The sequence below is a fragment of the Ctenopharyngodon idella genome, chromosome 17 (assembly GCF_019924925.1).
Source record: "Ctenopharyngodon idella isolate HZGC_01 chromosome 17, HZGC01, whole genome shotgun sequence".
NCBI lineage: Eukaryota > Metazoa > Chordata > Actinopteri > Cypriniformes > Xenocyprididae > Ctenopharyngodon > Ctenopharyngodon idella.
The window spans coordinates 9,934,459-9,961,508 of record NC_067236.1 but is presented as its reverse complement, the minus strand read 5'-3'; the positions used below and the strand labels follow the sequence as shown (position 1 = coordinate 9,961,508).

The 27,050-nt window shown below is 38.9% G+C and overlaps 1 protein-coding gene across 1 annotated transcript; it reads left to right on the top strand.

Annotated features, from left to right (window-relative positions):
* On the top strand, positions 1-27,050 carry greb1 (growth regulating estrogen receptor binding 1). The gene is made up of 32 exons (XM_051869095.1): positions 1-1,424; positions 9,114-9,273; positions 9,530-9,634; positions 9,806-9,982; positions 11,602-11,784; positions 12,470-12,592; positions 12,739-12,870; positions 13,657-13,779; positions 14,318-14,440; positions 14,620-14,805; positions 15,387-15,737; positions 15,875-16,003; positions 16,087-16,191; positions 16,276-16,473; positions 17,827-18,007; positions 18,100-18,283; positions 18,403-18,539; positions 19,209-19,557; positions 19,675-19,790; positions 20,296-20,501; positions 21,383-21,858; positions 21,940-22,042; positions 22,502-22,657; positions 22,770-22,909; positions 23,134-23,295; positions 23,494-23,698; positions 23,784-23,946; positions 24,379-24,600; positions 24,692-24,827; positions 24,936-25,136; positions 26,180-26,318; positions 26,415-27,050. Exons 2-32 carry the CDS (start codon positions 9,117-9,119, stop codon positions 26,576-26,578), a joined length of 5,532 nt encoding a protein of 1,843 aa, XP_051725055.1. The 5' UTR covers positions 1-1,424; positions 9,114-9,116; the 3' UTR covers positions 26,579-27,050.

Here is a 27,050-nt window from a genome sequence, read left to right as displayed (position 1 = left end):
AATTTAATAATTCTGTCACCGGACGAGTGGAAAAGAGGGAACGTATGATAGAAGTCATTAACTCCATATACAGGTTTCCATATTCTGTGAATGGTTAAAGGGATAGTTCACCCAAAAATGAAAATTCTGTCATCATTTACACACCCTCAAGTTGTTCCAAACCTGTATGAATTTCTTTCTTCTGGTGTACACAAACAAAAATATTTTGAAGAATATGGGCAACCAAACAGTTAATTTGCCCCACTGACTTCTATAGTACGGAAAAAAAATAATAATATGCAAGTCAATGGGGTCCAACTGTTAGTGTATAGTGTTTTTTGTTGTTTCACACGCTGAGGTAATATTGTAATTGTGATATTATTAATATCACAATAATATTGTGATCATATTGATTGGGTGTGATAACACCACAAGAAGAGTTTTACAGAATATTTATATATATATATATATATATTTTTTTTTTTTTTTTTTTTTTTTTTTTTTCAATATAATGATTATTATTATATGTACCGTAAAGTGGTAATACTTGAAGTCTGGGTTATACAGTTGGACCTATGTAAGAAAAGAAAAGAAAACAAAAGAAAACAAAAGAAAAGAAAAGAAAAGAAAAGAAAAGAAAAGAAAAGAAAAGGTTCCAACCTCCTAAACACAAATGGTGTTGTAATTCAATTTGTCCAGCAGATGGCCATAAAGAGCTGAATGATACACTCATGTTTGTATACGTGCTCGTTGTATAAAATTCACTGTCACATCAGTCTTCTTGTTGAACTGATAAATTACAAATTCATACAACTTGGTCTGTTTATATAGTTTGTGTAAAACTCTGGGACCTCCATCTACATATGTAAAGTGGAAAAAAGCACAGCACAACAAAGTCTCAGTATGATTGTTTTGATTTTGCTTTTATTTGGTCCATAATAAATAGTTAAGCTCACCAGTCCTTAGGAAAATTACTCATGGTTTTTACCACAGTAACAACACTGAGACAATGCATTTGTGAACTGCGTATTTTATTTACTTATATGCGTTATGATAAAAAGCGGCAACTTACCTGGTGTTAAAATTACACCTGTCAGTTTCTTTCCATTAACTCTATAAATGCCTTTACCATAGTCCGAGAATCCCGCTCAAACGGTGAAGTTGGGTGAAACCATCTACAGAGACTGAAGGGGCGAAATCATCTCAGAAGACGATGAAGGGGCGATACCATCACACAAGTAGGGAGGGGTGTCCTGTTCGCTGTAAAAAAAAAAAAAAAAAAAAAAAAAATCATCACATGCGGGCACGGGCATTTTCACAGCAGGGCTGACCGCTTGTGCTCAGCGGAGTCGGCTGAATCGCGCATCTTGGAGATATGTACATGAACAGTCCGATCCCAGTCAGTTTCCCCTGGAATATCTGAGTGCTTTCCCAGTCAATTAACGGTAAGTTTGTGTTTGCATTTAGTATGTTGCGCTTTATTGCATTACCTGCTCTATAGTAAATATATAGGAAAGAATGCTGTTGCCATTCATACTCTGATCCCAGCACATCTCCACTGAAAATAATCGTTAAATACACTTAAATACTCTGCCATAGTAAGACTTTAAAGACTGCAAAGACTTTTGAATAAAGGTAATTTTTTGTTATAGTCTGTACCCTGGTCTATAATATAACTTTTAACTAATAACTAATGTAACTTTTTGATTGAGAAATGAAATAAAGTCAATCTCATTTATGTAAATGATTAATTATCAAATGCAAAGATAAAACATTAACATCTGCAATGTAATTAATAAGCAACATGAATGTTTTGAAGTTAATGGCAATATTGTCATTGATTTGCAGTTGAGGATTTTATTAAATGTTTCGATCAGGACAATGTGTTACATGTTGACAGTGCAAACTAACCTGTTGCACTCAAGTTTAATTCCCTGTAGAGTCTCATGCTGAACATAATGTGATTGAGGTTATTTCTGACAGCAGGACTCCTTCTATTTAAAACTTTGTAATGATTATTTACATTAAACATGTTGTATTGCATCATTTATCTCTAAACAGTGTCTACAATTACAAATAACTGCTGAAAGAATCAGAAAGGTATTGCTATTCTTATTCTATATGAATAGTACGCTCTGTTTATATTGTGAAAGAGCAGAATGTTTAAATGTATCCTCTGATTTGCTGGATTTCCCTCCGTTTCCCACTGTAGATAACACAAACAGTTTATCTCTTCTTTTCTTTCAAGGACAAACATTGGCTGTAAAAGCACCACCATTTGCTTCACAACACAATATTCAACAGATATAAATAAATAATAATAAATTGAATAAATTCACTCATACCAATATCCAAGCAGCAATAGTGCACTAAACAATATTTATGAAGGAAAATCCTTGCTTGCAGTAAGGTTTGAGAGCTGAAGTGTGCTTGTATTAGGAAGAAGGAATATGTCATTTGTCACTCTCCCACTTGTGTCTGATCAAGCTGACATATTGAATTTGACTGATCTTTTAATAATATTGTAGTCGTATTGTCATTTTCCCTGATTTATTTGAGTAGATGTAGCATGTCTACATTAGACAGCCTGTCTTAGTAGTTTTGCTTCATTGAATACATTACATTTTTATACATTGTTATATAATGTTCCTTTACTGTATTTTCTAACTATTGTTTGTCATCATTGTCTACTTTGTAGTATTATTTCTTCCTTGTTAAATGTACATTGTAAAGCGTCCTTGAGCCCTGGAAAGGCGCTATATAAATAAAACTTATTATATTGTCATTATATATTTTCAGATAATTCTATGATATATGAAGCTTTCATATATCAGTATGTTTTACACAAAAGCTAACCCAATCTCCTGAGAAAATGTATTTATAAGGTGGTGATTCTGTATGAATACATACAATGTGATTTTTATTATGTTTTGTGTATGAAATACAGTTTCTAGAAAAAAAGTAAGCATAAAGGTTCACCTTTAACCCCACCCCAAAACTTAAACGTCTGTGGTGCGTTAGCAGAAAAATGACAAATTAGATTCTATAAATTACGAATTAGCCACCATTTCGCCAAAATGTAAAATAGTTACAAATTGCCATAAATGTATGTTGAAAAAAAAAAAAAAACTACTCAACCACTGGGAAGAAAACTAACTCAGCCCTTTGGACAGAGACAGCCTTTATTCATCACAAGCTCTGTCACAAGCAAACAGCCTTTACAGCCTGCAAAAGTGCAAACTGTCTGTCAGACTGAGGTAGTAATTATAGAAATTGGTAACAAGAGCCTCAGGTGATCTGAACAAAGGTCATCTTGAAACTCAGGACTGACCAATTACTTGAGCTGTCAAAAGATGACATGTATCTGTTATTAAGGCACTGTTATAGGAAAGTGCAGCTTGTTTTTGGTGGGAACAGCTGGTGTTTGGACTGTGAGAACAAGGAGGGAGCCAGACGTTCACAACATTCAGGGCCAGAGGGGTATTTTCTGCACATATCACAGTTAGACTTAGTAGGACTGATGCCATTGATGGAAGTGTAATGGTATTGATTATAGGTTATTTAGGACAGGTGGTCTGTGTACAGGTCCTGTGAATATGACACTCAGCCCATTGCTATATGATAAGCGTCACGCTTTGATACTTACCAGATATCTTCATTTTTATCCAGTAATATATGCTTCTTTCTGCTGAAAATGAACAAATTATTCCCGCAGTTGCCCAACACGCCTTAAGACTGGACAAAAAGACCTGTCTGAATGCGACTTGCCATCCTTGAAATGTGATCTCTCGCAGGGGTGCAGGGGTCAAAGGCTAAAGGTGATGAGAAGAATGAAGCGGTGCTATCTGACTGCCCTTCTCAGCCTCTTTGTGTCCATTGAGCCTCTGGCTGGACCATGCCTGAGCACATCAAAGCACTGGCCAAACATTGTTTGCCAGCCCTGACCTTTGGCCTGTTGCTATGCGGCGAGCTTTACGCAGGAGTGTGTGTGTGTGTGTGTGCGTGCTGGTAGAGATAGACAGTGGGCAGAGGCAAAGCAGAAACCTGCTGTGTCACCCACTCCCTGATCAACAATAACGTTCAATGAGTTTCCTCTCTCTGTTTCAGACTCTTCTCCTAGTCGTCTGCTCGGTTTTATTGTATGTGAGGAGCATGGAATGACCCCAGCCCCCACTTACACATACAACTCCCAAGGCTAAAAGTCTTAAAAGCCATCGAACCCCTTCTTACATCCTCTATAGAGAAGAAAAAAGTAGTAAAAGTAGCACTTTCTTTCTGTTTCAGCTCTTCAGATGCCCATTTTAAGAGATACAAATAGTTTGTCCAAATGTCTCTAATGTGGTTTGCACCGGTGTAAAGAGCTATGTGCAATTTTCAATTTTGAGTTTTCTAGAATAGTTAGACTGTGATTGTTTGAAAAGTGAAATATTAGGCTAAAATTCTAAAACAACACCTTATGAAAAACTTACAATGGTAAGAATATTTTCTGCCAAAATACCAGAGTTATCTACAGGGCCTAAAACTAACTTTTTGCCACACCAGCCAATGGCCGATGCTTTTTTTTTTTTTTTTTTTACCAGCCATAAATATTTTTTTCTGGCCATGAAACTGTTTTTGCAAAAACAGGCAGTTATGACACCAAAATTTTAGATGCTAGTGAATATTCACAATTTTCTATTCCAATTTCGATACCACGGCTAAAACTGCTAGCCTAACTAATATAAATTATTATTTTTTTCTTTGTCTGTTGTTGTTTGGTTAACATTAAAAACACAAACAGCAGCAGGTTTATTAGGCTGCTGTCACTAGCTAATCCAATACACTGATACTGATATACATGCGGTTTCTTTTTCTACTGTTTATATTCACTTAAGTCATAACCGACCATGTTTACTAGGATACTCACCGAGAAGGGCGTTTTTGAGTTTTTTTTTTTTTTTTTTGTGAATATGTTCGTTCAAGTGTAAGAAGACGTGAAAGAGTTCAATTCAGTATTTGCACAGCTTTCTGGATGCGCACTTAAGATGTTTGTGCACACACAACTTTCCACACAGCGTGCAAGTAATGAATTGAGTTCACTTCCGCATCTTCTTGCGCTTAAATATTTATATTGGCAAGGCTTAAACTTTCGTGATGATGCAGCACTGGCCCGTCATCTGTCCCAAGCATTGTTTACTAGGGGTTTTTGAAAGAAGTGTCTTATGCTCAACAAGGCTGCATTACAAATCTATTTTAATATATTTTAAAAATAGTATTTTAGTAATTTAAATTAATAATTTATTCCTGTCATGGCAATGCTGAATTTTCAGCAGTCATTATACCAGTCTTCAGTGTCACATGATCCTTCAGAAAACATTCTAATATGCTAATTTGCTGCTCAAGAAACATTTATTCAGTGTTAAATAGAGTTGTGCAGCTAAATATTTTTGTGAGAATTGTGATATATATTTTTCCAGATTCTTTGATAAATAGGAAGTGCGAAAGAACAGCATTTATTTGAAATAGAGATGTTTTGTACCATTATAAATGTCTTTCCTGTCACTCATACATATTCATGTCCAATGGTTGGTTTTCTTGGTCGGTGTGTTAAACCTGGTGGTGTTTGTTGGACCAGTGTGAACCAGCTTTAACATGAAATTGAGGGGACAAATGTCCCTCAGCGGTGATATTTTCTAGCCAATTCTTCAGCATTTGAAGTGCAGTGTAAAGAGTGTCAGAAAGATCTGTAGGTAAGACAGACAGACAGAGAGAGAGAGGACTGTCTGTAAGAGAGAAGGCCATAAACAGAGACACAATAGTTGGGTGATGTTGTCTTGGGGGGGAGTCCGGGAAAGATGAAAGACCTCGTCACCTCCCTGTAAGGAAGCTCTGTCTGGGAGGATGGGGCTGTTGAACGTTCTCGCTTGCTCTTTTATCTCCTTGACTATCTGCAGAGCCTGTCTGCATTAGCATTTGTTTATTTAACTGCCGTTCTCTCCCCCTCAGCTCAAATGCTAATATGTTTTTTGGGGCAATAGCACAGCTCCTGACTCGCTAAAAAAAAAAAAAAAAGTCAGAAAAGTTTGTTTGGTTGTTTTTCATAAGATCCAGATTCTGGCTAGCAACATAATGGGAGCATGTGAATTTCACTTTCTAGTTATAAAAGTTTTATTGGTGGTACTGGTTGATGTTTATATGACATGTTGCTGGTCTTCTTCATTGTTTTAGGGTGTTACCGTGTTGTGAATTCCCAGTGTGTGGGATGTGTGTTGGGCCTGAGAGAAGGAACATATGGCAGAGAGCATTTAAAGGCAAGGGGATTATGTCCAAGGCGCTTTTTTTCTGCCCCAGAGCTTTTTTCATTAGTGGCTTCAGTGTGTTGCCATTCACACAATTGGGCAAATTAGATTCACTAGTGTCTTATACCTACCTACACATAAAATAAAAGTAGACGTTAAAGGAATAGTTCTTACTATACAAAATATCAAAAGTCTTAATTTACTCATCTTTCAAGCTCATAAGATTATTTTCCTTTTTTGGAACACAGAACGGATATTTTAAAGACTTTACTGGTCATTTTTTTCCATGTAATTGCAATGAGTCAAGACTGATGCTTCTAAGCTTAAAAAAAAAAAGGATTCAAACACACCATAAAAAATGGTCCATACCAGTAATAGTCTATATTTCATGACTTTTAAAGTTGTGTGATTAAAGGATTAGGTCACTTCAAAATTAAAATTTCCTGATAATTTACTCACCCCCATGTCATGCAAGATGTTTATGTCTTTCTTTCCTCAGTCAAAAGTAAATTAAGGTTTTTGAGGAAAACATTCCAGGATTTTTCTCCATATAGTGGACTTCAGTGGGGTACAACAGGTTGAAGGTCCAAATTGCAGTTTCAGTGCAGCTTCAAAGGGCTCTACACGATCCCAGACGAGGAATAAGGGTCTTATCTAGCAAAACAATTGGTCATTTTCTTAAAAAAAAATACATCACAGAGCAGTGCAAGACGAGCATTTGTGGTCCATTTTTAAATGGATATATTTATTTTTAATAATTTCTTTAATTTCTTAATTCCTTTTCGACTGAAGAAAGAAAGACATAAATGTATCTTGGATGACATGGGGGTGAGTAAATTATCAGGAAATTTAAATTCTGAAATGAACTAATTCTTTTAACAGACTGAAATTTAAGTCATTGTTTACTGATAATCTCCTCCTGTGAGCTGTTAACTATTGTGACTGATTCAAGTCTGTGAATTGAATGTGCAAACCAAGGCTGCTTTTCTAATAATGTGTAGTCTTACCATTGTTCTGCGAGATTTCGTGGACAAAATCCAGTCATTTCAATAAGAAATCAATGCGATCTGGAGTTTCACATAAGGGCTAAAACGTTCCCCACACAGATTTCACTCGTGTTCAAGTTGGTTAATCGAATTTGTAATGTTGACCAACAGAAAACTGCTTGGTTTGAAACTGACTTCTGATTCTTCATGCATCACTACACTATTGACAATGGACGATGAAATTTCACTAATGTGACCACACCTTAACTAGATTGTAGAAATCATTGGCACCAATTCTCTCCCTTCTACTTAAAGGAACACTCCACTTTTTTTGAAAATAGGCTCATTTTCCAACTCCCCTAGAGTTAAACAGTTGAGTTTTACCGTTTTGGAATCCATTCAGCCGATCTCCGGGTCTGGCGGTACCACTTTTAGCATAGCTTAGCATAGTTCATTGAATCTGATTAGACCGTTAGCATCTCGCTTAAAAATGACCAAAGAGTTTCGATAATATTACGCAGCGCTGCGCAATAATATTACGCAGCGCCTGTGACCCCCTGCTTGCACAAGGAGGTGCCTTGCAACCATGGAGACATTTGTGAGAGACGCTGCGCAATATCATTGCACCTGCTGCACCCATGGTACGACAGCAAAGTTCCTTGATTATTACGCCGGAATGAGAGTATAGTTCCTAGCCATATCGGCCTAGAAAATCGCAACTTTTCATTTTCCGTCGGTCTTGGTACACAATGTAACTACAGAAGAGTCAAGTTTTAAATAGGAAAAATATCAAAACTCGTTGGTAATTTTTGAGCGAGATGCTAACGGTCTAATCAGATTCAATGAACTATGCTAAGCTATGCTAAAAGTGGTACCGCCAGACCCGGAGATCGGCTGAATGGATTCGAAAACGGTAAAACTCAACTGTTTAACTCTATGGGAGTTGAAAAATGAGCCTATTTTTTAAAAAAAGTGGAGTGTTCCTTTAAGCTTACAATGCTTTTGAGGAATACAGCCCAGATCAGTCTGATTTGTGAACTAGTCTTTCAAACCAGTTTTGTGAACTGGATCAACTTATTCAGTAAAAAGATCTAAATGAAAAAAATGTTTTTATTGGTATTAAACAAAAGCTAGGGCATATGTCAAGGCTTTCCATAACTTTCAGTCTGTTCCTCACACAATGTTCTAATGAAAAGAGTAAATCTATAAAATGCATTATTCATTCTGTGAACGCAGCCTTTCCCAGTTTCCAACTTTGTGTTTACTGTTAGTGATAGATCATTCTCCCTCTCTCTCGTTCTCTCTCTCTCTCTCTCTCTCTCTCTCTCTCTCGCTCTCTCTCTCTGTCAGTCTGGGTCAGGATGCCCTGACATTGGCTCATGGTGACTTTATGAGGTTGCAAATTGGACACCCTACAAAAATCCACTATCCTGGGGAAACTGGCTCTCTGCACAGCCTGTTGTAAATGATTCGAGCTCAGTTTTTTCTGTGCTAATCATATTTACTGACCACGGAGAGAGGGTGATTGCCTGATGAGTCACTGACATCAGATCAGCTTATATGAGTTTGTGTGCAGTTAAAATCAAATGTCCTCAAATAACCTCTGTGTAACAGCTGTTTTCTAGTCTTTTTTTTTTGTGTGTGTGTGTCAGAAAAAGATATATTCCTTGTAAATTTTTATATATATTCATTTTCTTTCAAAAATTACAATTCACAACAAGTTTATCATGGAATGAATTTTTTACTGCAAAAATGGCACTATGACGGCTATAAACTTTATTAACACTTTTATAGAAAAATGATGGCATACATTTTTTGTTGTTTTGCCATTTTAATTTTTATACAACAAATTCTCTCCATTCTATTAAAGGTCATGGGGAATTCGTATACAGGACACCTTCAGAGCACACGGTTTGAGGAAGTGCTGCACAACTCCATAGAGGCGTCACTGCGCTCCAACACAGTGGTGCCCAGACCTGTGTTCTCTCAGCTGTACCTGGAGGCAGAGCAAAGGCCTTATTCTCATGATGGTGAGTTCTCTTTGTCTTCTGTGCTATCAGACTCTTTAGAATGCATCTCTTGATTCGTTTTGATGTTTTCAGTATCTTAAACGTGGGGGTGCTTATATCGATATGATAGGCTATCATATCTCGATATTATAGCATTTATCATTATATCATTTACCTAACCAGACATGCTGTGACAAAGCATTAAGTGATAAAAGCTCTTAAATGTTTATTTTAATTCTATGTAGTTAGTTATTTTATTTTATTTTTTTCCCAACAGGTCGCATAGATGAGGAAGATGATGAAGAGGATGGCTCAGATTCAAACAGCCCTCCAATCCCATATCAGATGAAGCCTCCACCAGAGGGATCCTGTACTACAGATGGTTAGATCATATGAACCATATGTAACAGAGCAGATCAGTAGTGACTATTTATGCCATAAGTCAGTACATTATAGCCATTCAAACTATTGATGGATGATCTGTACATTCATAGAGTCACTGTGTCCTGATACAATGGTGACCAGACTGCACTGTATTTCTGGTTTCTGTCAGGTTTCTGTCAGGCAGGTAAAGACCTTCGGCTGTCGTCCATGGCCACGGAGTCTTTGGAAGTCCCTCCTGGATTTCTGCTCGTCGGCGCAAAATCTCCCAGTGTGCCTGATCACATTCTGGTGTGTGCAGTGGACCTGCGCTTTCTCCCTGATGAATGTGGACGTAATGCACTTTTAGGTAAGACACAGCGAACCTGATGAACCAGAATCTGAATACCCTACATTATAAAAAAGAGCCAGAGTTTGAAATAGAGGTGGAAAATAGGAAAGCCCTGACTTAGGGTCAGGCTACCCCAACCTTGTGTGACCACATTTTCATTTGCCAGAGAGACATGTTTAGGTCTTTAAAGGGATAGTTCACCCAGAAATGAAAATTTGCTGTTAATTAAGATGCAGGTGACTTTTTTTCCTTTAGTAGAAATGTAAAGAAGTAATTTTTATAACAGTAATTTTTAGCTGAAACCGTGGTCCTTGCTGATTCATATAATGCAAGTCAATGGGTGCAGTCACTTTGAGATTCAAAAAAACATATGCAGACAAAACAAAATTAATACCCGCGGCTCCTGGTGATACACTGAGGTCTCAAGAAGTGAAACAGTCCTCCCTCTGTGGTAAACAAACAGCATCAGCTCACATGTGAGGTCGCTCCCGTGCATACGTCATTACACGACAGAAAGCTCACGCTCAGGGCTGTTTGCCAAGGCCGTGGATTAGAGGTAAAAATGCTGTAAATAATGTGAAAATTATCGGATCGTTTCGCTTCTTAAAGGGTTAGTTCACCCAAAAGTGAAAATTCTGTCATTAATTACTCACCCTCATGTCGTTCCACACCCGTAAGAACTTTGTTCATCTTCGGAACACAAATTAAGATATTTTTGATAAAATCCAATGGCTCAGTGAGGACTGCATTGACAGCAAGTGACTTTGGCAGTTTGATACGTGCTTCGAACCACTGATTTGAAACAACAGATCCGAAAAGCTTCGAAGCTTCATGAAACAGTGTTTTGAAATCGTCCATCACTAGATATTATTGGTCGTTATTTTGTTTTTTTTTGGCGCACAAAAATGATTCTCGTCGCTTCATAACATTAAGGTTTGACCACTGTAGTCACATGAACTGTTTTAAATATATATTTAGTACTTTTCTGGGCATTTGAAAGTGTTAATTATCTTACTGTCAGTGCCTCACTGAGCCATCGGATTTTATCAAAAATATCTTAATTGTGTTCCGAAGATGAACGAAGGTCTTACGGGTGTGGAGCAACATAAGAGTGAGTAATTAATGACAGAATTTTCATTTTTGGGTGAACTAACCCTTTAAGACCTCAATGTATCATCAGAAGCAGCCAGTATAATCTTTGTTTTGTCTGCATGTTTTTTTGAATCTCAAAGTGGCGGCACCCATTGACTTCCATTATATGAATCACAGAGGACCACGGTTTCATCTCTTTACTCTTCTACTGAAGAACGAAGTTCACCTGTAAAAGGAGGGCTGTAAAAGATCCCTCTCTTTTCTTTCAGCACTCTCTGACTACCACCTCATAAATTAACAGCACATTTTCATTTTTGGGCAAACTATCCCTTTAATTTGGGTTTCTATGGCCCTAAACTCAACTCGGCACCCTTTGCCCCCAGTGATGGTTTGTGGCTATGGAAACTAGGCGCTCAGCTGAGTACTGTCTACTATGTCTCTATTTTAAATAACTGATCTTGGTCCCCAAGGAATGTAGACCGCATCTGTGCACTTGAAGACATCCACAAAAAGCAGATATTTACCGGATGTCTTGTCTGTTCTAGGTTTCTCTGGGAACTGCATGGGCTGTGGAGAAAAGGGCTTCCGCTACTTCACTGAGTTTGCCAATCACATCAACCTGAAGCTCACCACGCAGCCTAAGAAGCAGAAGCACTTAAAGTACCACCTGCTCAGAAATGCACAGGGCATTCTGGTCAAAGGACCACCAATCTGCTGGAAAAGAATAGGTAAGATTAAACAGAAATTATTAGATGACGAAGGTACCATTCTCTACTTTATGGTAATCTTGTTGAATGGCATCTTATTTTAGCAGTGTGTAGCATCAGCATGGATTATTGACAACCAGTGATTAGCATGAGGGTTAACTTGACCCTGTTCAGCATCTTGGGTCACCCTGACACATTCACCAGCGCTTGCCTTCTCAGTCTGACAGTCCAGATGGCCAGCACATCTAGCTCACTGCTACCATGGTGACACATTAACATTGGGCCAAAGAGCTTTGGCAGTGTATGCACATATTCAGAGATTTTTTTTTTCCAATAGAATGCCTTAATGAGTGTAATGCTTGTTCACAGGAGGATAACTATAACGATAACTATAGCTATATTCTAATTCAATGAAAAAAGGAAAGTCCACACCACAGCTACACAGAGGAACAAAGTCATTGGAATTTTCCAGCTGATAAACGATAACAGCCAATGGCATCCAATCAGAATTAATCCGGCTTTAAAGAGCTTTAGCATTTAAAGTGGTGGATGAAATAACTGCAGCACACGCTTATAATAAACTGAACATTATCATAAACTATATGTTTACATTTCCTAAACAAAAATGCTGACAATTTAGTGTTGATCTGTTTATGATATGCGTTTTACTGAGGTTTACTTTGTTTTTTTCTCATGTTATGTGCAGACAGCCGAATGAGACATGCAGTCTATAATGTAGCTGCTGGACCAGAGGAACAATCAGGGCATGGACCCTCTGACCTGCCTCCCAATTCAGTGCACTCTGCCTTGAACACAATTAACCACACAGGTAGGAAACAAACAGGGTGTTCAGATAGAATAAGTTTACATTATTGTTGCTAAATTCATAATGTCCAATGAATGTATTTACTTTTTCAAGAATAGAATCTCTTTTATCTTTATACTGATACATTTTACCCTGTCCCCATCACACAGATCTGAACACCCATCTCCATATTTCTGAGGGCTCCCTTCCCATAACCAACGGCAGTCATTTTCCTGGACCCCAGCAGCCTCTGCCACAGCCTGGAATAGTGGCCAATGGCCCTGGAAGGCCCACAGTAATAGGTAATCCTCCCCTCACTATCCAGCAGTCACTATTCACTTAATGTTTATATTTCAGAGAAAAAGGAAACCTCAATTTTACAGGGGCAGTCCCTAAACTAATCCCCCCTTTAGACTTCACACCTCCGATGAAAGAGAGCCCCTCTTTTGAAATGTTTAAATTCTTTAAAAAGAGGCAGCTGTATTGTCTAGGCCTTTTCCTCCTCCTCTTTTGTTGTTGGTGTCTGTCCTTATTCAGCATTTGGGGCTGTAAAAAATCCCTCTCTTTTCTTTCAACACTCTCTGACTATCACCTCTATAAAGTGGTGCTGTAAAGTCTCTTCCCTTCTCTCTCCTGCTCTCTGTCTGCATTGTAAAATGTGAGACTTCCTTCCTGATGCGTTGGTTTTCATTAGGATTTAACACATCTGCCCTTTTTTTTTTCCTGTTTCACTTTGTGTGATGTGTAACATAATAATCACTTCCTATGACACCAAAACCCACTTTTAAAACAAGTTTACATTCCATTGCTTTTATAATAACAAGGAAAAAAAAGAAAGTTTGTCAAGGTAAACCTTAATGTGAGCTTGGCAAAGACTTGTCTGAAAGTTTAAAAAAAGTTTTAGAAGCCTCGAAGTTACATTGTATAGCAGTGTAGTGGATGGACGGATGGACGGATGGATGGATGGATGGATGGATGGAGGGAGGGTTAGATAGATAGATATAGTTTGTTTGTTTGTTTGTTTGTTCGTTCTCTTCTACTTTTTTGTTAGTCATATTGACCACTGACCAGTTGTGCTGCTTTTCAAGGCTCCATGGCAAATTCTGGGCCTCCTAAGAAGAGACACAAGGGATGGTCCCCAGAATCCTCTGCTCCTACAGAAGTCACCCCCAGACCTGCTCCCAACAGCACGGCCAATGGCAGTAAATCAGGTAGAAACATTCATATCTTTACTGATATAAAATCCACTGCCCTCATTTACCGCTTCTTGTGTTGTGAAGGAATCTGTCCTTCTGAATAAGGAGCCCAGATTCCTGGTGGGTGTGGGGGATGGATATTTCCTGAAGTGCACTGTAAGATCATTAAAAGATCAGTGGGCAGCAGTATTTGGGTTTCATTCAGACACAATATTTCTGCTCCTTCATTTGCATCATATTATTTACCAGGGAAATTTTTGAGATATACCAAATTGAAAGATGTACTTTTATTTTATTTTGGTGTAATAGTGTTTTGTTTAGTTTTGTTTTTGTTTTTTTGCATCCATATTTGACCTTAAAACATATAAGTTCCCATGCCCCCCCGGCAGACTTTTTGGGAACCGCTGACGTAAGAGATTTTGTATTGGGATTGATTTTGGGATGGTGGTTATTAAGGATGTGTTAATGTGTGTGCGCTCAGACCACATAAGTCAAGTGAGTGTTGATACACTATTACATCAACTATATCAAGAGTGGATGTGTTTGTCCTCAGCTGACAGCGGGGTATCTGGGTGTTTTTCTATGGGGTCCTCTCTGCCACTTGTGCCGGGAGAGTCTGTCACAGTGCCTGATCACCTACTCCAGACTTGTGGACTACGGCCTGTCATTTTTAAAGGTAAGATTTCTAAATGTTTTTGTGTGTTCAGTGCATGTTCAGTGTATGTTCAGTGGTTTGTGCCTGTTTTGTCTACCGTGTGTTGTGAGCAGTGTCCTGATAGCGGTTCCCGCCTCTTTATCTTGGGCCAGCTGATCAGTTACACCGTGTTTTTTTTTTTTTTTTTTTTTTTTCTGTAGGGCACGGGACACTGCCACATTTGTGTGGGAACCTCGGGGACGTGCTGGTGAGTGGCCTGCTTCAGAAATGCTATTGCAGTTCCCAAAACCTCCCCCGCGTCTACGAGCAGTACGGCACTGCTCCCATTCAGCCCATCTCCACTGAGATGCTGATCCTGCTGACTGTCTACTATCTAGTGCAGCTTGGTGAGAACAACAGTATTTCAGTGTGCATGTATACATGCACATTCCATATAGTTTATGTCCAATAGTAAACTTTTTGATGCCAGATATCCCCTATATGATGAGTTTCTACCAAAAATATTTACTGTTTAAGCAAAAATATAAAGACTGAAATCCCTCTATTTAGAGTAATGTTAGATGTATAAAGCTGAAGAGAAACAAAAATTGAATAATTATTAAATAGTATATAAATAATGCTAAAATGACACTGGCTTACAGTTAAAAACTACAGCTATCAACATAATGAAATAACCGTATTTAATCTCAAAATTTTATAATATTTAAATTCAGTAAGTGTGCTCAACATTATCGCATTAAACATATTTAATATCTGAAATTTAACACTAACTTTGACACTGCTAAAAAAAAATGCAGAATTAAATGCAAAAAAAAAAAAAAGTTGACAGACTAAGACTATATTTAAAAATATATTTCATTATTTTGGAACTGTGCTTATTTTACATTATATACTATAAAAAAATTTCAGTTAATTATTTGTGTATGAGCAGTATGTGTAAGTGTATTTGTCTATCATGTTATAACAGCACCTGACCAGGCTCCTCTGATGGAAGACTTGGAGCAGATCTTCATGCGCTCCTGGCGTGAGTCACACCTGACGGAGATCCGGCAGTATCAGCAGACACATACGCAGTTTCCATCGCCTCTTCCCTGCCTCGCTCAGCCCCTCACTCCCTCTCAGCTCCCCTGGCTGGCCAAACTGGCCACCAGCTCATGCGGGGAAGGAGTTCTGGTGCTGGACACAGCGCCCTCTCTGGCCGAAGCGCTGGAGGACACCTTTCACAGACTGGTGGATGGCAGATTGAGACAGACCAATTATGTGGTGATCATCTGCATGAACAGGAGCCAGGAAATAGAGTCATGTGTGGTGGTGACAGGTTTGTGGGTTACAGATTTCCAAATTATAATAGTAGATATATTTTTTAATGTATTTAGACTAGAAATGCATAGTGGTACCATATCAGCCATTAGAATTGAAGGTAATTGTATAATATATATATACGTTTTCACACAGGGAGGCATCAGACTCGTGCTCTAGCTGAGAGTCTTCTCTCTCCCAGTGATTGTGTGAGAGAGATTGTCCATGAACTGTCTTCTGGGATGGCTGCAGAGCTGGGGTCCTATTTCAGTTCTTTGGGTCCAGGTAAGACCTCTGGCTTGATACATGGATCTCACCTTGGCAGTTTCCCCATTCAGTGTTTAATTCACCTCTATACCATTTATCAGATGGAGATGTGGAGGCTTTGCTGGAGAAAGCTAGTCCTGAGAACACCTCCCAGTATTCTGGTATAATAGAACTATCAGGAGGCAGTCCTAAACCCAAGTGTGCCGGTGAGACTGACTTTTAAGTATCCAAGTATGAATTTAATGTGAGATATACCCTCAGCGTAAGGTGTGTTAACACTTTTTCTATAGAATTCTCTGTGGAGTGGCACGAGATTCGGCCCGTTCAGCTTGCTGTTGCACGGAAGCTGCTCTCACACGTTTGTGCCATCGCTGATTCCAGCACACAGAACCTGGACCTCGGTTCCTTCGACAAGGTCGAGTTCTTAATCTGCGTTCCGCCCTCAGAGGTCACCTTTCATCAAGTCGTCCTTCACCTGTGGAACTCAGGTAGAGTACCGCCACTCATTATCCATGATCCTCTACTGCACCCTTACAAAAAAAGCATTACTGGTGTGCATCTTGAGACAAAACAATGGCAGTGACATATTTTAAGATATGTCAGTGCAAGTTGCTTTCAGTTCAAACAGCTCAAACATGCATTTTAGTCTAGAACTATCCTAAGCTTTGTGAAACTGGAGGTCTATGTGTTAAGTAAACTAAATCAGTGTACTTGTTGTTTACTTGTACCAAAGACTATAGAATAACACAAGACATGTCATTCGTATTGTTTTGAATGGGAGAATGTGTAACACGCAATATGGCGGAATAAGTCCCACCTTCAAAATAAGAGCCAATCGCCGACTGGTAAAGTCATCGCGTCACTGCAGCGGCCGTTAGAAGCACCGGTTTCTATAGAAACAGTCAGATGCGCGCCTCCGAAATGAGGCACAAGAGACGCGCATTTAGGTCTGCGCATTAGCTTGATCCAGCCTAAAAAATACAGTTTTTTTGTCATGATTCGAGCGTTTGGAAAAAAAAATTATGAGACAGTTGTTGTCAGATTTCATTGGTGATTTCAAATATGAAATTTAATCGAAAGCTTGGCAAACAGCTTTGGAGAATTTGATGTTTCCCCATTCAAAGAGATAGGAGTTGCATGCCCGAGAGGTGTTTCAAAGATGGCCGCCAAGTGAGGGACTTTGCTTGTACTAAGTATACTATTGCAGTTCCTCTTGGGACTAAATTGGCACACTTTTTAGTATATAAAAGTATACTTTTAAGGGTAACAGTAGCAAATATGAGTACACAATTAGTTTATACTGTTCTATACTAGTTATAAACTTCTAGTCCACTTTTTAGTTGAGGAAAGTACACTTTGAAGTATACTCTCAGTAAACTACTAGTTTAATATTTTTTTTTAGTTCTTTAAGTGAAGTTAAAGGGTTAGTTCACCCAAAAATGAAATTTCTGTCATTAAGTACCCTCATGTCGTTCCAAACCCATGAGATCTTCGTTCATCTTCAGAACACAAATTAAGATATTTTTGATGAAATCCAAGAGTTTTTTTTAGCTCCCATAGAAAGCAATGTAATTACTACATTCAAGGTCCAGAATAGTAGTAAAAACATCGTTAAAATAATCAACGTGACTGCAGTGGTTCAATCTTAATGTTATGAAGCGAAAAGAATAATTTTTGTGCGCAAAAACAAACAAAAATAACTTTTTTCAACAATTTCTTCTCTACCCTGTCAGTCTCCTATGCTGTTGACATTTTTTCATGTCGCAGATTTGGGGAAATCCCACTGAGGAATTATATTATATATCGTAGATAGATCTCACTTCCTGCTGTTGTATTTCCAGGGGTGTTACGGGAGTTGGGGCTGAACCAAGACTGCTTGTCGATGAAGGAGGCGGAGCAGTACGTGGTAAAGCTGAACCAGAGCGCAGTAGGAAAGATCAACAGCCTCATTCAGAAATCCAAAATGAACCCCTATACACTATTCATACTGGTGCATGATCATGCGCACTGGGACATCAGCAGGTATCAGACCTCCCATGATTCTCTTTGAACCTTAGTATCCTCTTTGCTTGTCTGTTGGTAAAACAATCGCTGTATCTTTATTCTTATGGCAGTGGACAGTGCAGTGGAGGAGACTCCAACTTAGGACTAGTGGATGGACTGTTGAACTGCAGGCAGATTCGAGATGCTCCCAACATCCTCACACTCCATGTGACTTCATTCCCCTTCACCTTGCAGACTCAGTACACACGCATCAGCCCTTACAATGAGATCCACTGGCCCTCTGGATTCAACAAAGTAAGAACATCACATACTATCTATTTAAACCAGGAATTTAAGCTCTTGGAATCACATTTATATAGGTTAATCACAACCACAGAACTTTTTGATTTTGTCTCACTGTTTTTCTCACTTAGGATGTGGATTTTTATCACGAGAAGACAAAGTACTTTGGTGTATCTGAGCTGCTGGAGACGACCCGCTCTGGGAGTGGCCTTCCTCTGCTACGATATGACAGTTCGTTTGAAAGCATGGCTGCTGCTCTCGAGGAGAGGTATGTTTCAGTGTTATTTTTAATATTGCAGCTATTAATTAATGTACATTTTATACACTTAAGGTATAGGGTCAGTAAGATTTAAATGAATACTCTTATTCAGCAAGGAGGCATTAAATAAATTAAAAGTAGCAGTAAAATAACATTTGCAAAAGATTTCTATTTCAAATAAATTCTGTTCTTTTGAACTTTCTAATAAACAAAGAATCTTGAGGGGGAAAAAAAATCATCCATCTATTATAAAAAACAATCTGTACGGCTGTCTGCCGGAAGCTAGTTATTATAGTTAATAAAGGTTTTAATATGGATATTTGTCTTACAACAAACTCATCGCTTCACTTCAGAAGGACTTTATTAACCCCCTGGAGCTAGATTACTTTTATGATTTTTTTTTTTTTTTTTTTGTGGCTTTTTTGGCAAAATGTGGCCCCCCCATTCACAACCATTATAAAGCTTGGAGGAACAAGTATATTTTTAAATATATCTCTGATTGTGTTCATCTGAAAGAAGGTCATATACACCTAGGATGGCTTGAGGGTGAATAAATCATGGTATAATTTTCATTTTTGGGTGAACTAACCCTTTAAAAATTTGCTGACCCTAAACTTTTGCCTCAGTGCTCTCTAAATATGTTGTTTTGTAATAACCCCTCTCCTTACTTTTCCTCAGGTTCCCAAAACTACACAGTGCAGTGATTCGCACCCATGTGCTGATCCAGCATTACTCTCTGGCCCTGATGGCAACAGCAGGTGGCCAGGCTTTACAGGCTTTGCAGAAGCACATCTCAGTGGAGACTCTGGAGATGGTGCAGTGCCTTGTCAACACATCCCAGCGGTGTCCCAGCCATCATGGTCACATGCTGCTCTTGCGGATCCCCTCGCCAGCTCTCGCTGTCTTCGCCCACCAGCGCCTATGCCATGTCCGCAACAGACTCGGCCTCCACAAGCAGTTTGAAATCATCCTAGGGGATCCATGCTCTGCTCTCACTGTAGGAAAGCACTTCCTGGAACAACTGAGGGTATTTACTTTTTATTCTTTGTTTTTTAAATAGAAATAAATTTGTGTCATTTATTCTTGCCATATTTGTCTTGATATCCCTAAATTGTGGGTCCTTTTGCTCTTTAAATGTCTCTAGGTATGGCTGAAGATCTTAGACCCGGACTGGGCTCCTCGGACATATCTAGAGCTGGAGGCTTTACCCTGTATCCTCATCTTAACCGGCATGGATCCACTTGGAGAGTCTTTACCCAAGTAAAACTCATATTATTATTTTGCATATTTTAGTTTTTTTTTTGGCCTGTGGCTATATGCAGAATTGCTTATGTAAAATTTTAGGCATTACAGGCATGTATCCAGCTGTTAAATATGTTCTTTTATTATTTCATATACCAAAACGACAATCCTTTAAGAGTAGTTTCTGCAAATTGTTCAGTGAATCATGAAATTGGCCTTTTTAAGCTTTCTTATCTATTTTGTTTGTTTGCCCATATAATGGTTTGATGAATTTGTACAGAGGTCAACATGACCTCAGAAAAATAAATACCTGTGGCAATTTGAGGTCCCTTTCAAAATAGTTGTCCCAATTTTATGTATTTATTTTACTAGCAAAGGCTATTTGGTGTTTTATTAGGTTCAAAATGTCAAGCAGAGCTACAATGCTTTTAGCCCAAATTTTAATATCGCTATAAATCTATACACATCTCCATGCAACCCTAGTTTGTACTTTGTTTATACCATGTTGTTGCTTTGTCCCCAGATCTCTGAAGTACTGTGACCTACGTGTTATCAGCCTCTGGTCTCTGCAGCGCACCACTCTAGAGCAGGAGCTGGGATTGGCCGCATACCTAATGAAGACAAAACAAGACACCCAGCATGGACCTCATGCACCCAGCGACCTGTCTGAGAGTGACCCTGAAAAACTCAGCAGCACTGACAATGAGGAGGAAGAGGTTGTGGTGGATGGTCAGTATTGCAAAGCCAGAAAACATGAAGTTTATACTAAACTGAGCATAAACCATTTCGTTATGAGAGTGTGTGCACCATTTATACACTAAATTAGACAGGCATTTTCATGGTCAAGGCACACCCACAACTACCCAAAACATACATATAGATAAAAAGAATATCAAGCTATTAGTCAGCTCAGCCTCATGCCGTCTGTGTTTTAACACAGTCTTCAGCATAGCTTTTGGGAGGAAGAGGATTCTCTCCCAAGACCCCAGCATCTCTTCATTGTCCTCCAAAACCTCATGTAAGAGGAAATGGAGATTAACCACCTCAATGACTGCATGTCCACATAGGTAGAACTGTTTCTTTCTTCGGAGACATTTCCAATAATTCAAAACATAATGGATCAATCAATATCGAAATATCAAAATCAAAGGATAACTTTTCAACCAGCTTTTTATTGTCACAATGTTGGTAGTATATGTAAATAAACAATGTGTACTGTTACCTGCACCCAGATATCCCTGTGTATTTGTCTTTTAATCGTAACACTTTGGGTTGTTAGTAAAATCTAACAAAAGTGCTTGCAATTCTTTGAGCAATTGTTTGTAATTTACTGTATCACTCTTTCAATTTAACTCCAAAAACATCCTGGAAAAAAAATGATCAGTTTTTTTCTGATAATAACTGATCAAATAAACTGATATCCTGAGTGGAATGCCTAACTTCACTTTAATAATAATAAAGGGAAATGGGTCTGTTTTGCGACTTGCGGCAGTGATCTGCAGTTTTGCTTCCGGAATGGTTCCCAAAACTGGTGAATTCAAAATTTACTTGCAGCATGTATTTTTAGGGATTCTCTTACACTGACCTTACCTCTCTCTGGTGGTCTATAGTAAACAACGATCTCCCTAGACTGGGTAACCAGGCCTCCCCAGCTGGCTCTCAACACCCACAGTCTGACTGGACTCCTTTGGATCCAGAAAAGCAGCCCAACCAGAGACGGCAATCCAAATCCACCTCATCCGGCTCTTCGTCCACACGGGCCTCTCCTCTACGGCAGAACTGCTCCTGGGCGTGCAATCTTAGCCGCCCACCTGTGGTGCTGCTCCCTAAGGCTGTCTACGACCTCATCACCACTGTGGATTCCAGTGGCCTGCCCAAGTCCACTTCCTTCCTCCCTCACTCTTCAGTAGAGTGGGCCAGCTCCTTTAGACCCCTCCTCAGTAAGATGATGACCTGCACCGAGCAGTCGCTATACTATCGCCAATGGACGGTCCCTAAACCCCACCACATGGACAGCAGTAATCGAGCTGAAGGGCGCACTGATAACTTCCACCCACGAAAGCTGCTGCTAAGTGGGCCACCACAGGTAAACAATAGTCTGGAACACTGAATGACAGTGTCAGTATTAGACTGGTGGGATAAAATGGCTATTGTTTTGCATGTTCAGGTAGGAAAGACTGGGGCGTATCTGCAGTTCCTTGGTATTCTCTCTCGTATGCTGATCAGACTGATGGAGGTGGACATCTACGATGAGGAGGACATCAACTGCAGTAAGTATTAGGGATGGAAATAAAAAGGAATCTCTAATCATGCGTTTGATTCACTGAAAAGAATTGGCTCATAAGAGTTATTCATTCAGGAATCATCTGGATTTCACTGTTCATGGTGTTGGGTCTTGATTCACTGAGAAGAACAGACTCATAAGAATCATTTATTTGTGAATCGGACTACGCTGGTCGTGCTGTATGTTTTTGAATTACTAAAAAGAACTGATTCAAAAGAGTCAATTGTTCAAAAATCAGTCCACACTGGTCTCACTGTTTGTTTCACACTGTAGATTAATGAAGAACCATTAATGAACTTTAATTCGGTTCCGGTATTCTAAAATATTTTTTTATACATTTTGTGACAGTGAATTCCTTATATTTAAATTCTTATGCACTGAAGTCTTAAATATGCCTTTGTGTCCTATAGGTATCAGTGAAATGATTAATATTTGTTTTCTCCAGATTGCGAGACAGATTTGATGCGATATCATCAGCCCGCTGCGATGTGGCCCAACACAGACACTGTGCGAGAGATGCCCTTTGATTACTCCATCCATGACCCTAAATACGACAACATTAGCACTGTCTACTCACCAGACTTCACTCAGAATTCAGATGGTGAGACCATCAAGACAATCATATATGGTTTAGTTGAGCCCTGCTGTAGTAGTTCTGGCATTTAAGTTGGTTAGTATCATTAAAATAGTTTGTTTTGTCTTTACTGCTTTAGATGGACACTCCAGGAGGCAGGAGGACGTGTATCTACGCAGGCGAACGGCACGGATAAAACTTTCTAAATATGCAGCATACAACACGTACCATCATTGTGAGCAGTGTCACCAGTATATGGGTTTCAATCCACAGTATCAAGTGAGTCCTTATACACTTTATTAGACAGCTCTCTTGAATACTTGATTTTGATTGGTCAATAGTAGCATTGAGATTCTGATCACTCTGTCGGGGTTAATTTTGGCAATAATGACCAGCTGAGTGTACATTATCCCTTATCTTTTGGCTTTAAACAGCATAATCTATATTATAATGTGTGCATTTTGGTCTGATTATATTTTGGGACGTTGATTTTCTGTTTGCAGCTATACGAGTCCACCCTGCATGCCTTTACCTTCTCTCACCTTCTACTGGGAGAGGAAATCCAGCTTTACTTCATCATTCCCAAATCCAAAGAGCATTACTTTTCCTTCAGCCAGTCAGGAGGCCAGTTGGAGAGCATGAGACTGCCCCTTACTTCTGATTGGGTACAGACTAGTAGTCAACTAGTAGAGGCCAATTTTGCCATGAGTGCATGATGAACATAACATTTTCACTTCATAGTTTCGTTATACATACTAGTAAATGTCTTCTAAAAGGTTTAGTTAACTAAGCTTGACTAGTTGCAGACTATGTAATTGAGTAATAAAAACAACAACAATTAAAGCTAGATTTGATGTTTGCAGAATCCCGACGCTATCAAAAGTCCAATTTTTACACCCACCACCGGTCGCCATGAGCACGGCCTGTTTAATCTGTATCATGCCATGGAAGGAGCCGCCCACCTGCACATTCTAGTGATTAAAGAGTACGAGATGGCCGTCTACAAGAAATACTGGCCCAACCATATAATGCTTGTCCTGCCCACTATTTTCAATGGAGCTGGAATAGGTAACCACCAGTTATCATCCTGTTTAATTCATCTGTTGATGTCAGTGAGTCTTTAATAAAGTTGCCTTCTCTCCCACTTTCTCAGGAGCAGCTCATTTTCTGATTAAAGAGCTTTCCCATCATAACCTGGAGTTAGAGCGGAGCCGGAGAGTGGAGCATGGAAATCGGCCACAAGACGTTTGGCCCTTCATCATCCTCGCAGATGATTCCTGTGTCATGTGGAACAGTGTTGATGTTGATCCAAAAAGGTGCTTAATTTTACACTTGATCAAACTTACAAACTATATAATATAATATAATATAATATATATATATATATATATAATGTTATTTTAAATTACTTTAGAAATTACTTTTTATTAGCATAATATGTATTATTATTATTAATTTTATTTTAATTAATTATATATATTATTATTATTTTTAGCTACTTAATTTTTAGTTGTTCCAAATTACTTTTTAGGAGAAATATCTCTTAATAATAATAATAATAATAATAATACATTTTAAAAAATAAATTAACTACAATTTTTAAATAAAAATGTTAAATAAAAGTATCCTGTCATCAAAAAAGACTTATGGAAATTAATGGGGTCAGAAAGTATAGGAACAGAATTGTAATATTGGATTCATCCCTATATTCACCCTCTCTCTGAAGTAGTGTGTTTATATGTTTTCAGCGGTACCGCAGGGACAGAAAGAAATGTGTCCTTGAAACAGGTTCTTCAGCACATGGAGTCTTCTCCAGATATTACTCAATATGGCTTATGTGGGATGAGGAAGTGGTCCAGTCGTGGAGGTGAGGCCGGGCGGCAGAAAGAGCCGTTCTCGCGTGGACACCTACATGACTTCCTGCTACTTAATGTGGACCTCACACAGAATGTGCAGTACAACCAGAACCGGTGAGTTCTTAGTATGTCCGACTAATTTGGTTGGTTTCTCCTCCATTATTGTCCAAATATTCACATCTTCCCCTTATTCTCTCCACAATAGTTTCACATGTGATGATGTGGACTTCAACCTGCGTGCCCACAGTGCAGGACTCCTCATCTGCAGGTTCAACAACTTCAGTGTTATGAAGAAGCAGATCGCCATTGGAGGATACGGTACCTTCATCATCAAGACTAAGGTAGGTTTCTAGCCAGCGTCCAGAACCATTTTACTATATAGATCTATGACAAAAATCATGCAACTACTAAAACAATCTTCTTCTGATGTTCTTCTGAATTCTCTACAGATGACAGATGTCCCCACCACAATCCAGCCGTCTCAGTACATCTGTGCTCCAGACAGCAAGCACCTGTTCCTGGCCACACCAGCTCAGCTACTGCTGGAGAAATACCTCCAACACACCAGCCATCGCCTCTTCCCGCTCAGCGCCCAAAACTACAGCCACCCAGTCCTCTCTGTCGACTGCTACCTGAACCTCGGCCCAGAGGTACTTACTAATACCTGTACTTTTACCAAAAAATAATCCATAGTAGACCAATGTAGGGCTGCACAATTTATTGGAATAAAACCGTAATCGCGATATGGCTTAGTGCAATTATCAACTCACAAAGGCTGCGATTTAAAGGGGCCATGACATGAGAAATCAAATTTGCCTTGATCTTTTGACAAATAAGTGGTCTCTGTACCATTAAAACCTCCTGCAAGTTTCATATTGTAAAACATACTTCTCATTATAAACAAAGCCTTGATTTAATCAAGCTCCAAAAATGGCTCGTTTTGATATTGCGGGATACATTTGCATATGACTGCCTCCAGAGCAAGACATCAACGAATAATTATACATCATTGCACCATAGGCTCCGCCCACTGGCATGCAGTCACTTAACAGCTGACATTTGTCTACACTGGATGTAACGGTTGTGTCAAAAGCAAATAGAACCCATTATAATCACTGACGCTGTCTACTCTAGATACAGTATACAGATGTGTGTTCGGTTTCTGACATACTCCACACACTTGAGTCTTTCGACAACAGGACAAATGGAAGAGCGAAGGAACGTTTGCTTCGACACGTCCAGTTTAAACAGCTTGTTTGCATCTCTGTACAGACTTTAGAAGGATCCCAGTATCTTAAATAAGTGCATAGTTTATTTTAATGCCGTGCCGGATCAAGTCGGAAGATTATGTCTGTTCGAAGAGTTTTATTTTGTAAACGAGGCAGTGTAATGGAAAGTTTGCAAAGAAACTTTTGTTGAAAGATGAAGCAGCCAACTGTATTGGATCTGACAGCAGCTGCATCACAAACCGCACAGCAAGTAAAGGATTATATTAAACAATAATTATAAGAAGAGGAACATATTAAAACAAAAAATAAAAAAATTACCATCTGGTTGTGCCAGATGGTAATACCATGGTACTTAAAGGAATGTACCATGGTGTTGCTGTTGTATCGCTACTGTGTGACCTTCCTGCATACTTCAACATGATTCTAAATAGAGCTTTTTGTGGTTTATTCGTGTCCGTTCCCAGGTGACTGTTTGCTTTGTCAGCTCCAGACCTCACTCCATTAACTTCAGCACCACAGGACTGCTCTTCAGTGGCCTCCTCCTATACTTCTGTGACTCCTTTGTGTCTCCTGGATTCCTCAAAAAGTTCCAGTTCCTGAAAGGTAAAGACCAGGGACATAAATAATAAATGTATCTATTTGTCTGTCTATTTAGAGTAAAAGAAAATACTGACAAGTATTTGCTCTTTTCTGCTCCAGGGGCAACTCTGTGTGTGATCTGTCCTAACCGGAGCTCTCTACGTCAGACTGTAGTTCGGCTGGAACTGGAGGACGAATGGCGGTTTCGTCTCAGTGATGAGTTTCAGACCGCCAACGCCAAAGAGGACCAGCCTCTCTTTTTCCTCACAGGAAAACACATATGACTCTCAAAGCCCGAAGACTTAATCACTTTGGTCTTATCAACTGTCCTGTATGTAAATAATATTAGCTCTGTATATAATGCACTGGACGTGCTGTAAATTTACTGCTTGCTTGCTGTTGGTGTTTTTTCTCTTTTTAAGCTCATACAAGAAAAGTAAAAGATTATTATATCGCATATGGACACACCCTCAAAACCGGATTTACATCTTTATCATTGTTTAAAATGTATTTATTTACTGTGACCTTTCTATGTTTTTATCTTTCTCTGTTTTATTGTTTGGTGTTTTAATTGTTTTTTCCTGTTGCAGCCGGATCTTTTAACGTCAGCTTAACGCAGTTATGAAGTGTTAAAATAACAGATTGAAGTATTTTGTAGAAAAGAGTATTTTTGTAGCTGTGTTTAGCCAGTTCTGTGATGAGTGTGGATGAGGGCGTAATGTCATTAAAGTACTTGTGTCATACATTTGAAATCTC